At 35.8% G+C, this 13,499-nt stretch overlaps 1 protein-coding gene across 1 annotated transcript in view; it reads right to left on the bottom strand.

Annotated features, from left to right (window-relative positions):
• Nucleotides 1–13,499, bottom strand: part of LOC144452687 (uncharacterized) — a 68,319-nt gene that overhangs the window by 19,078 nt on the left and 35,742 nt on the right. The window contains exons 45-56 of the mRNA XM_078143831.1: nucleotides 9,032–9,319; nucleotides 7,975–8,235; nucleotides 7,215–7,484; nucleotides 6,277–6,540; nucleotides 5,565–5,849; nucleotides 4,857–5,114; nucleotides 3,760–4,035; nucleotides 2,982–3,260; nucleotides 2,548–2,814; nucleotides 1,889–2,155; nucleotides 1,203–1,472; nucleotides 287–556 (exon numbers count right to left, since the gene is read on the bottom strand). Coding sequence (XP_077999957.1) covers nucleotides 287–556; nucleotides 1,203–1,472; nucleotides 1,889–2,155; nucleotides 2,548–2,814; nucleotides 2,982–3,260; nucleotides 3,760–4,035; nucleotides 4,857–5,114; nucleotides 5,565–5,849; nucleotides 6,277–6,540; nucleotides 7,215–7,484; nucleotides 7,975–8,235; nucleotides 9,032–9,319 — 3,255 coding nt within the window. The remainder of the gene's footprint in view (nucleotides 1–286; nucleotides 557–1,202; nucleotides 1,473–1,888; nucleotides 2,156–2,547; nucleotides 2,815–2,981; nucleotides 3,261–3,759; nucleotides 4,036–4,856; nucleotides 5,115–5,564; nucleotides 5,850–6,276; nucleotides 6,541–7,214; nucleotides 7,485–7,974; nucleotides 8,236–9,031; nucleotides 9,320–13,499) is intronic.

A 13,499-nucleotide genomic window follows, 5' to 3' on the forward strand; every position in this document is an offset into this window, starting at 1 on the left:
TATAATAACCTTTCCATGACAAGAAAGCAGTTTGTCATCGTTCTGTATACTAGAAAAATTCAATTAACAATACAAAAGAGGCGTGCTGATGAGCTCTATAACAAACAGTGCCCCTGAATTGATCTGAATTGTCAGATATTTGCCAAGACTACCTGTGTACATCATGATCTGAATTGTCAGATATTTGCCAAGACTACCTGTGTACATCAAAGACTGAATGAAGCAGATAACGACATCACACTGTAAACAGAAATGGCAGGCTAACACTAGTATCCTATTAACTTACATGTTCTCTGTGATTTCTGTACATTAGTACCAACTTGGACACCTTGGTCTGTGTAGGCACTTATTACGACAGTATACAGCCGGCCACCAGTCAAGCCTGTCAAAACAAGCTCTGTGGCATCAGCGTTGTGGTTAGTAGGACTAGCAGTGCCACCAAGTGGATTGTATGTTATTTGGTAGGTACTGAATGTCCCAGTTGGTGGTGTCCATCGCACTGTCAATCTATTGGTCTGTACATCGGTAAAGTACAGATCTAAACCACTGGTTTGGCCTGGTTGAAAAACAAAATTTAAAAAAAAGTTAATAAATAATTTCTTAATGATAGTTTTTATAAGCAATATACAGGAAAAATGAAGATGCCTGAGTGACTTTTATATGAGACACAGTGTTTTTTACACACAGAGACAACTTTAAACGCAAAGTAAATAATTATTTAGGTGCAGCACACAGTGGGGATGTAGAAGTAGACAAGTTACCATGTTCGTTATCAGTGTAAATAATTGAAGCCATTAAGATCATCAACTCGATGTGTAATATTTTCAGCAGAAGCCTGTTTTCACTGCACTGTGCAAGAATAGCAATGTTTACCACTGTTCAATGTGATTGGGCAAAGGATCCTTTTGTGTGGTGACGTCTCTGTTATTGTCAGTCTAGAGTTGAATTGTGTCTATCTTTGTGTTAAAAACATTTCATCCCATGGTTGAAATAACCAAAGTCAATTTCATTTCTCTTGTAACTTTAGAAATTCATGGCCATTGATTGACACTGAGCAGTGGAGAAACAAACAGCGATTGCTTGAAATTTCAGACATATGAGAAATATGACAAAATTAGTGAGGATTTCATATGATACAAATGATATTGAGTATTTTATATAGCAAGAAATCACTTAAATACAAGAAATAAACATTGACTTACTTGTTCTTTCCACTCTACTCTGGGCATCGCTTCTCTCGTTACCGCTAAGTGCGATAATTTCCACTGTGTACAAAGTATCCGGTATCAATCCAGCTAATGTGTATGACGACACAGAATCATCCACAATAATTGGTGATGGGATAAATCCACTAGCTGGGTTGTATTTAATCTCATAACTATCAACCACACCACTAGAGGGCGCTACCCACGAGAATGCCAGATCAGTTGCTGTGGCCGAGTTGATTGTCAGAGAGGATACAGACATTGGTTCTATAGAAGAAAGACAGAGAGACACAATAAGAACTTCTAATAAAAATAACCAATGAAATTGCACATACTGAATGACATCAGTAACATTTCTGCATGTCAGAAAATAATGTCCAAGGATAGCATCAGATTGCATTACTACTGTAGCAGGTCTGTGATTTGATTGCTTTAATGGTCACATGACTGAAATGAACCAATAAGTGGCAGGATAAAATTTCAAAAGAGTCACATGATTGTAATGAACCAAAGAGCATGGTAGGATGGAATTTTAGAATGGACACTATTGTAATGCGAGTATGGCAGGATAGAATTTCAAAACAGTCACATGATTTAAATAACCAATGTGAATGGCAGGACAGACTTTCAAAATCGTCACATGATTGAAATGAACCAATGAGCATAGGATAGAATTAACTTACTAGTTCTCTGTGTCTTGGTAGAAGGTGAACTTGTTAGTGCTCCTGACTTTGTAGCAACACCAAATTCATATTCTTGTCCTGGAGTCAGATCACGGAATTCTAATTCCAAAACAGCTTGTGATACCAAAGTCTCTTGTGCACGATTGCCATCATTTGGTGTATATGTCACAACATATTGATCAAATTGACCAGAAGCTTGCACCCATGAGATTTTAATTGTTGTCGTAGAGTACTGTACCACTGAAATTGTTCCTGGCATTTGTCCCCCTGAAAGTATGAATATATTTTGAGAAGCATTATGAAAATGTAGTTATCAAGGTATTAATCCTCTTTTGTTCAACTGCAGTTATTTTATAGACACAAATACCTTATTAGTACAATGATCATATTTGATGGACTGGATGAAATTTGATATGAAATATGCCATACAGATAATAATACTGTACAATAATTACACATAGTATATATTGAATATAGAAACAAAATTACACAATTGTTCCTTGTGACTTGTTAAATTTAAAAAAAGATGGAAAGATAAATTCTTCCAAATAATTGCCCTGGGTGACTAATTAGCTTTTTTTTGTGGTCCCAAATGTGTTAGTTTTCTAAGTCATCCATAGTGTTTTCAGAAAAATTCAGTAACAAATAATGATTCTTACTTGTGGCTTGTTCAACACTCCTTGGGTCACTCTTTTCATTTCCGCTCACGGTACGGATGTCGATGCTATAAACAGTACCAGGTGTTAGGCCTAGCAGAGTGTAAGATGAAGCGCTGCTGGAAACTAAGACAGGAGCTGAAGGCACTCCACCAGCTGGTGTGTATATGATTTCATAGTTATTAAAAGTACCAGTAGCATGTCCCCAACTCAGCTCCATGGCAATTGTACCCACTGTATCCACAGTGATTTCACCAGGCAACTCAGGTGCTGAAATCAATTTGATTTGGATGTGTGAGTGCATTTTAAAAAGTGTTTTCACATCAAGTTGTGCAATATAATCTCTGTAAGTCATGAGACTTGTCAGCTGAATGAAGAAATGTGTCTGTATGGAATGGTGATATCAATAAACTCAAAAACATCAAAATTTTACAAACCTGTTCTCTGTTGCACACTTGATGGGTTGCTCCTCAAACCTTCAACTGTTGTGTAGACGCTAAACGTGTACAGCACACCTGGCTGCAGTTCGGTGTACGTTTGAGACGTTACGGTGTTTGCGATCGTCAGAGTCTCATCCTGAGTTCCATCAGCTGGTGAATAGACCAATTCATAGGCATCGAATAGATCATCTGATGTTGGTGCAACCCAACTAACTGTTACTTGGTCAGAAGTGTAGGCTGTAACAGTCAGCTGTCCAGGAGCTGGAGCATTAGCCTCTGTAATATTAAAAAAAAATAGAAACAAAATCCATCAACTGTAGTAAAAAAATGCTGATTCCCAAATGTAATAAATTCTTTTTAAGGTATGGGAGTTTCCATGGGAACAATTTCCATGGAAATCAATTTTATTCTAAACTCTCCAAACTTATAGAAATTTGGTGGTTCACCATCTGTCATGCAAGGACATTAACAATCTTTAATTTTCCAATAGATTATTAAAAATTCCCTTTTTCTTAACAACTTTTACTTAGTTGGGTATGAACAAATACTCCCTAAGGAGAAAGAGGATTAACACAATATTTGGCTTATATCTAGAATTCCACTTGTTTGTGACAATATAAATCTTAAATTATAAATATTTTTAATAATTAATTAATTAATTGTCTAATTTTAATTATTTTCTGTGACAAAAAAATGAAAGAGTACTGAAAAAAATGTGCAGTGGACATAATGTATATCTGATCGAGAAAATTTTTTTTTTTTTTTTAAATCTTACTTGTTAGCTGTGTGACGGTAGCGACTTCACTTTTCAACGTTCCACTCTTGGTGTAGACAGTGATCTCATATTCAGTGTCAGGGGTCAAGCTGGAAATTGATACTTGTGGTGACTGGCCACGGGCAACACTACTGAAATATAACAAACCACCACTTGGTAGTTCTTTGTAGTAGATTTCATAGGTTTCAAAGGTTCCTAAGGTTACCACTGTCCATGCTGCTGTGATAGTACTTGTAGTGTATGATACTACCTGTATGGAATCTGGTGCAGCAGGGTCTGTAAAAAACACGAGGGAGAAGATTAGTGAGAGAGAAGATTTAAAGTTGGAAGTCGGAGAGAAGAAATTGAAAAAGTATGTTGCTCCTATTTGCGTTTTTTAAAAACTCTTTCAGCACCTATTCACTTCTTGATTGGGCAAGTCATTAAATGTACATAATTACTTAAAGTGTCAGAGGCAGACTCTTCGTCACTGATACGGTCCTTTTGTAAGTTTTGTAAAGTTTCAGGTGATGGTGTTCATCACAGCTAGAGTTTTCAAACAAAATTTGTGCACTGAACATTTGACTTAGAATCAGGATAACAACAACAACAACCAGATGGTGCATGATAATTTTGGGTTCCCCTCAGTTAAAAGGCTGCTGGAGAAGTTGGGTGACGGTCAACAAAAAACAGGAAAAAAAACGATGTTTTCTGTCACAACCAACTAAAAAATCATGTACAAATGATGAGGTGGAAGTTAGTGTTACTGACTTAGAGGTGATATGATCAATGGTATGACAAGATAGGATATGAGAGGATTAGGCCTCAGACCAAAATTGATAACTATTTCAGACAGCATGATCAATAGGGAACTTGCAAACCCGCCATGCTGAATGTTGCATCATGGGAAATGTGATAATAAATACTAATGAATTGGTATTGTAAACAATGTTGATACATTGTTTGTAACCACGAATGATCAATTCATATTTACCCTGACCATTGTGGGAGGTTACTTTTATCAGTAGCTCCAGATTAGGTAATACGATAACCACAGTCTGAATTGCAAGTTCCCTATTATTAGCTACTCATTAGTAAAGAAAGGATTATTTACTTACATGTTCGTTGAGTAACTGATTCTTGTGTTCCTGGTCCCACTGCTAAGATGGTGATGTCAAACAGAGTACCTGGTAGTAGGCTTGTCAGGGTATACTCTGTCGCAGATCCAGCAATGGTCCTGTCAGAATAAGCACCAGAGCCAGTAACTCTGTACCGTGCTATGTAATGGTTTACAGTACCATCATGTGGAACCCATGAAATCCTGATACTGGTTGTCAGGACTTCTTCCACTGATATTGCACCTGGTTCAGCTGGGCCTGCAAATCAAAACAAAAGGTGAATCACATATTACACAATTTGATATTACATGCCAGTATGTTTCCTTGTTCAATCGAGAAAAATACGAGAGATATAAAGGTCAATATCAATAATTCAATGCAGGATAAAAATAACTAAATTCTTTTAATAAGGTCTCAGACATGCACCCCCCCCCCCCTCCCCAACTTAATTGACCTAAATTGATAAGTATTTCAGACAATACAATCAATTTCAAATCAGTATGAAGTACTTGGAATATAAAGCCTGTATTTATTGAGAAAAATGCCCTTTTATTGACTGTATTTTTATGTATTTTAGTGCCATTTCTCATCTTGCTATGTTGAAGTACAGAATGTACAGTTCCTTATTGATTTCTGCATGGTTGTATCAAACAGAGCCAGTGAACCTGCTATGCACACTATAAATCCTTTTCCACTCGGTGAACTTACTTGTGAAGACATCTGCCTGGCTAGCTTCACTTGTTTCTTCCGTATCACCAGAACCAATAATAGTAACAACTTCAAAGAAATATTGAGTGCTATGCTCCAAAGATGAAATTACAAACTCTAACTGTTCATTCTTAGCAACGTTGATGGGTGATGTTGGTATGCCATCTCCTGGAGTGTATGACAATATGTATCTGTCAAAGTTGTTACTAGAGGGCGCTGTCCATCTCACAGTTACAGATCTGTAATCGACATCAACCATGACCAAATTGCCTGGAGTACTTGGTTCTGAAATTAAACAAATGAATGATTAAGGCCCCAGTAGCTGATTCAGGAATTTCAAAAATATTTTTGTTCTAATTTCATGTTTGACTTATTTATGTCAGACTTGAAAAAAATGTGTAGAGATTAAACAGTATCTGCTTTCCACAAATGTATGATTGTTGGAACTAGAAACATTTAGTACCCTGTTCCTGATTGTTTACACATGGACATCAAGTCAGTGTATGAAATATCATCAACACAAAATGCTATCAGCTTCCCCCAAATATATGACTGTTGACAAACTAACAAACGTTCGGTAACTTGTTCATGATTGTTTACACATGGAATATCATCAACACAAAAAGCTAGGTAAATACGCTAATCAGAATGGTTTCATGTAAAACTTTGGCACATACATCAGAATCACTCTGGCTCTGTTTAATTGACTTACTTGTTCTTTGTTGTACTGTGTTTGTCTGACCAGTTCCACCACTCGATGGTACAGGTGTAACGCTCACATCGTAAAGCACACCTGGTAGAAGACCAGAAAAGGTGTACTCCAATGACGTTGTTGAGGAAGTTACCGCAGCAGATGACAAATCAGCAGGCTGGTGGGCCACAGTATAACGTACACTGTTAGGAGTGGCTACCCACTGTATGGAGATCTCAGTATCGGTATAGTCACTAATCACAATATCACCAGGATTACCCAAAGCTGTAGTAGATACCAAAAAAAGGGTAAATTTACACACTGGTACATGATGTTGCAAGTACACTGAAGTGTGAAAGAAAGCAGACAGCGCCCTCTCTTGATAAAATCTAAAACTATATCCAAGAGAATTTAAGAAACAAGCACTTTTATGTACTCTTTTCTCACTCTTCGCTCGGGTGTCCCTGAAACAAGTTCTGGTGTTCCTGAAATATCAATGTCTAAAGACCCTGAAACAAGATCAATTCTAGATCTCTAAAATAAGGTCAAGTTATAATGTCCCTGAAACAAGGTCTTCTCTGAAACAACATCCCTAAAACTAGGCCAACTTAAATCATCTCTAAATGTAGGTCAATTTTGAGTGTCTCTGACCCAAAACCAACCTTAATTAAACTTCTCAAGAACAAGATACACTAACTTTACCTTCATCACATACAACCTATCAATACCCAAATTAATACCACATTGCCCTCGACAACCGACCAGGTCTGAATATTTGATAAATGCGAGTGTATTATGTGAAAATAAAAAATGAGGATTCAGTTGTATATTACATTTGCAGTGTCAAGTTGTAACCAAAAAGGGAGATGTGGTATTAGTAGGAAATACAACTCAGCACTGACACGCCTTGGTATATTTCCTTTACTTAATTATCATTTAAATTCCTCATGAACACTTACATGTTGCCAGTGTGGCTGTACTCTTGTCACTGTATACACGTTCACTGCCACTTCCTACGTATGCAGCCACACTAATGACGTAGTCTTGATCAGTGACGAGTCCTGTCAGTGTTGCGCTCGTGCTGTCAACCGTAAATGGTGATGACACACCATCAGCTGGGTAATAGCAGATTTCATAACCATCAATGTTGCCATTAGATCCTGCCCAGCTGATGGAAATCTCAGTCTTATCAGCTGATTCTTGGTTAATAGGTCCTAGGTTGTTGGGACCTGTGTTCAAAATGAAACATATCACATTGTAAATGATTACTGGTTATCTTATCTCTTAAGGGGACTCGGTCATCTAATCTGACTGGACAGTAATGCAGAGTTTGATGGCATATACTACAAGTGAACCAAAGGCGAGGCTGATTTCATTCTGCAAATTTTCACAAACTTTGCATCTTGGCAACCTTTTTGAAAAAGTTGCGAAACCAGAATGCCTTGTTCCAGTGTAGAGAAGGCCCCTTCTCAGCCAGATATGCAATGTTTCAAAATTTTGCAACTCTGTTTTAGAGCAGTCTTGTGATACAGAATATGTGACTACTGGGTCCTGAAGTATAAATAAATGCTGCTAGAAAAAATCAGCCTCACCTTTGTTCCCCTCTAAAAGAACTCATCCAAGTGGACAGGTATGCAAAAAACACAACATAAATAGAATTTCCAGCCAATCACAAGTCTTCTTCAATATGGGTTTTTATAGATAAATTAAGTTACTCACGTGTATACTGTGTGGCACTCCTAGATTGAACATTATTACCAGTTTGTTGTAAAGTAATTGTATACTGTGTTCCTGCTGTAAGTCCAGTCATTGCAAATTCCCTGTCATCACCTTTGCTGACAAGGAAACTGTTACTGGTTGTACCAACTGGCTGATAATAGATGAAATAGGATGTAAAGTCTCCTTCGCCTTCACCCCATAATACATCCATTGTTGTCGTGGTAACATCAGCTACGGCAATCTCCAATGCATCCATAGCAGCTGTAGGAAGGAAATATGCAGTTACTTCAATAAATTCTGTATATCAACAAGTAGGAAAAATCTAGTCAGGCTTTAACAAAGCTCCAAAAATGTATTATTTCTCTTTTAAAAATTTATACCTGCCTTGACCTACATGAAAAGAAAGCATGGCTGCTGTGAATATTTACAACTTCTTTGACAATATTCAAATAGATTTAGGCATTTAATTCAATGATTCCTTATCCTACAGTAAATGAGTGCATTGTAATAACTATTGTTCTGTCTGGCACATTTACTCATTACCTGTAGTAAATAACTGCATTGCTATAACACTATGTATGTTCATCATGGAAAAACTATGATTCATACACAAGTTCTCTTCTTCCACTTTTGATTTTGAAACAGACATGTTTTGAACAAATAACTTGTTCTCCTTCAGTGCCTAACTGGATCTGACAGAATGAGAGCGCTGCATTGCTATGTAACTATTGTCTTATCTGGCACACTTACCCTGTACCTGTAATAAACAGCTGCATTGCGAGATAATATTGATCCTGTTCAACAAACTTATCTGATATCCAAATTGTAAACAACTGAATGTCAAACTGAAATACAAAATGACTGCAAGGGCCATGGCTAGATAACTATTGATCCTGTCCAACAAACTTACATGTAGTAAATAACTGAATGGACAGATAACTCTTTCTGCTATCCAACAAACTTACATATACTAAACAACTGCATGGCTGTTGAAAAACACTTCTTTGTTTAAAGATATCAATACAATAAATTGAATTATTCATCAAGATAAACTTACTGGTAGAGAATGACTGCATGACAGCTGCACTGATAGCTGGTCCATTTTTAGTACTGACACTAACATCGTACTCAGTTTCAGATGTTAAACCTCTGACAGTGTAGGTAGGACAACCAGATTTAGGTACTTCAATAATTTGATTCAATGGTGTGCCAGCCCCAGCTCCACTAGCCTTTGGTTCTATGACCACTTGGAAGCTTTCATAGGCATAGTCAGGTACAGTGAAGACTATCACGGCTCCTGTTGCTGTAATACCTTGAATAACTGGCATTGGTGGTGCTCCAACACCTGGGTATTAAAACACAATAAACCATACTTGCATGCATGTCCCTGCCTTTTCCTTCTTTTCTAGTATCGGAATTCCAAAGTCTCAGAGACATGGTTTGCATTAATACATGAAGAAAATTGACACTTTTTCATTCAGTAAACTTTCCATCCATTAAAAAATCTATATGTGAATTAATTCTGCAGTATGATTTTGCATTCAAATTATGAACAAAATTTGTATTTAACCATCAAGTTTATAAACTTTCAATTCACGATAAACTTGTTTTAGCATGCTGTGACATTGTTCGTATCAATCCACGAACAAAAATTTACACTTATTCATCAAGAGAACTTTCACCTCATGATAAATCTATGTTTTAACTTAGAGACATGATTCACATTAATTCATGAACAAAACTTCTACCTTTTAATCGTGGAAACTTTCAACCTGTGATAAACTTTTTTTGGACATGATACAACATCTGTGGATATCTGTCTTCATATACCATAATACTAGTTGTGTCAAATTGGCTTAAAAACAAATTTTCAGCACAGCAGTTTTACTATTTTTGAAAACTGAAAATTTTAAATTTATATTAGGAATATTATTCTACACAAATGCAACCCCTTCTTGCATTATTATTCTAGTTCCAAAATAATACGAACAATGTTGCAGAATGATGATATTTTATGGTTGTTAACTGCCATAACTTTCTATAAATTCAAATTATTCTACATCATGCTGGTAATCATAATTTATATGATTTTTTAAATATGAATTTACTAAACACAGGATGCATGCATTAGTAATAAATATAGCTAGAATTATAACAAAATCAATCATCTGCCAATCAAATCATGCATTATCTTTGTAAAGTCTAACAACAAATAAGATAATTCAAATAATACTTTAGCCCATGCAAATTGTCAACTAGTCATTTTTCAGTGGCATTACTTTAACTTTTCTTATTTGGAAACATGAAGAACTGATTAACTACATTTAGAATCAAACTAATGTAGGAAAGTTACTGAAATGTTTGAACTATACATGCATAAAGTTTCCTTCATGAGAAACATGGAGAACTGACTTACAAAGTTTTAAAATCATATCAGATATATGACGTTATTAAGATGTTTAAAAAAATTGCATGCATAAATGGAGCAGTTAATTATCAAATTTACCATAATGTTAATAATATCAGTTATTAAATATTGTCTAAAATATTCATGCAAATTATTACTAGGTTGTCATACAGAGAACCACTAAGCCATTCAATGTCCTGGTGTTCACAATTGGCTGGAACAAAATAACCCAAACTACTGCCAACATATCATAACATTAACAATTATTTCAAACTTCTTGCTTGTTAATGTTATCCAGAATATTATATATGTAATGTAGTGATACTAATTTAAAATGTATTTGTTAAACTGTGTTCCTGTTTTGTTGAAAAAATGAATGACACATGGGTATAAAATACTACACTCGACTGGAGGCTGGTGCTGGAGGGTATATACATGTAGAACAGTGGACTGATGCTACAATAGACACATATTTGTATTCAAGCTAGGGAGTTACTGTTATGGTTAGGTTAAGGATGAAATACGACTAGACGCCCTAACATAAAGCTTATTTGTAGAAAGTGGACTGACTCCACATGAGACACATATTTGTATTCAAGCTAGGGAGTTATGTTAGGGTTGAGATGGGGACAAAATACAGCTCAGCTGCCTAACAAGATAGTGTTTGACTCCCTAACATGATAGGGTTAAACTATTAGTTCAAGTTCTATTAGTAACAGGAATGTAGATGAGTGGAGAGACTCTGCAATAGATATAAAAATAACATCTACCCCAAACCATTTAAAGGCCTTAGCTCTGCATATACATAGTGGTCAGATTAAGATGACACTCATTTACCTATGACTTTGACCTTGTAAAACGCTTACAGAGCACCTATGAACCTCTCATTTTAGGGAAAGAAATCTTTTGCTGTCTTATTGAAAATAGTCGTGTTTTGGCAACTCTTTTTATGAAAATGTTGGCTTATACATGTACATGTTGGGAAGTGTCAAGATACTGACCTGGGATTGAAAATTAGTCCTTCAAGAAATATGATGACTTCCTGTGTCCTGAAACACCTGCTATTTGTCTTTTTTTTTTTTTTTTTTTTTTTGGGGGGGGGGGGGCAATGTGAAGCTATAACAAGGTTACTACTTATTGGAAAACATATATATATATACTTTGCCAACAGATTTTCTTGTTTCCTTTGTTTTTAACTATCAGAATGAACCTGATAAAGGGCTTCACATTATCTGAGTTAGGGAGTCAGGGCTGTGGTAAGGTTAGGGATAGAGTAGGGCAAGACTCCTTAACCTAAAGTTGATTTCTCTCATCCCCAACTACATGACCACTGTTCTACAATAGTACTGTACATTAGAAGTATAACACAGAGCAACATAGCACCAAGAAGATGAAGTGGACACATAGAGATGATAGGCGATAGTGACAGTGAAAGCGCACACCAGCAAAAATATACATTACACAAACATCACCAGAGAACATGTACGATTTGCACTGACAAATGATAAAACCCTCCAGCAAATCAAAATAACAAGTAAACTTAGTAAGAACAAAAAAAATGAGTTCAAACTGTCCATAGTATTCCGGATAACAAGCAGTAGTTGATGTTAACTTTACACCGTGTTGGCCATAGCTTTTTTGGGTTTTTTGTTATCAATATATGCCATGCTAAGCAGGGACGGAAATAAACAAAGTGCCAAGAGTTGTAGAAGAAGAAATGTACGCAATAAGACCTTGTATACCCTGTTGCCATTGTTACAATGTTGTCAGTGTGCCCTCTATAGACAATGTCATAGTTCATTTCCTTTGCTGATATTTCATAGTCATACTTGCAAAATCTTTTGTTTGTTTCTTTTTTTATCAGGTCAAAATAAAGTTTTTTGACAGAAATAAATTCAAATGGAACAAATATGGATTTTGAAGCTAAATTTGACAAATTGAATCTTTGTTATATACTGTGGAGTGTATAAACATAGAACTACTGACAATGTCACGTCATAGTTTGGGTGATTAGAATGTTTGGGTCAAAGGTCATAGACTCATATAAGGATAAGAACAGAGAGGGCGCACTGACATGTGAATCTGTGATGCAGGATGCTCTACTAGTACCAAGAGGTGTACTTAAGCAAAGAATTGTTTGCGAATGCAAGCTGCAAATATAACATTTTCAGCCTACTTACTCCAAGGAGGTAGAAGACCTGCAGTTAGGGGGTGTAAATCAGGAAGTGTTGGTGAGAACAGTACTCCTTAAGTTTACAGAAATTATCAAACTGCAGTAGAGTGTTCAACTTCAGTAATGTTCAATACTTAAACTTTCGCTGTCACTTTGTTCACGAAAACTTTGTCTCAGTTAAAAAGGAGAAGGATAATGAGGGGACAGCATGCATAATTTTTTTCTACAAATGATCTAGAAATTTATCTAAATTATGCTTCAAAATGGTCTCCAAAACATTGCTTCTTGAAAAAGTAATTTGGAAATTTTCATTTAAACTAAGAATTTGAACATACTTGTTCTGCAGTTTTAGTTCTGTTTGTTGTATTAGTACTAGTATTATTATTATTATTATTTAATAAAAAATTAGTTATCATAGGATGAAAAATAAGTAAAACATAAAAAATAAATGTAAAAAATAAAGAAACTGTGCATTATCATAACAAAATTGTTGTTTTGTGTTTTTAGAAGAGCTACACACTAGAAATAACAAACTCAATCATTGCATTACCACCGTGTTTTATCCCAAATACAGGTTAACACCCCTATTGTGTGTAATATGGTATGGTCTGTCTGGTATGGATAACAGAGGTTGAACCATTCAAGGTTGGAATGTAGGGGATAGGAAGGGATATGGTGGATATGTATAGGAAAATAATGAAGTGATGCAAAATGTGACAATTGAAGTCCCTTCAACTCTAGAGTAGAATAAGCTGAGTTTATAAGTATATTTTTTGCTCAAGTAAAATATATCGCTGTAACAAAAAACCTTGTTACAAGTATAACGTCAATGTCGATGGATGCCATTGATGACAGTGGAATTGGTGATGTTAGCATAGTTAATGGTATATACCAAGGGGTTTCAGCCCTTTTTTTATGTCTGTCAACATGTCAAATTATATCTTA

The sequence above is a fragment of the Glandiceps talaboti genome, chromosome 23 (assembly GCF_964340395.1).
Source record: "Glandiceps talaboti chromosome 23, keGlaTala1.1, whole genome shotgun sequence".
Taxonomy (NCBI): domain Eukaryota; kingdom Metazoa; phylum Hemichordata; class Enteropneusta; family Spengelidae; genus Glandiceps; species Glandiceps talaboti.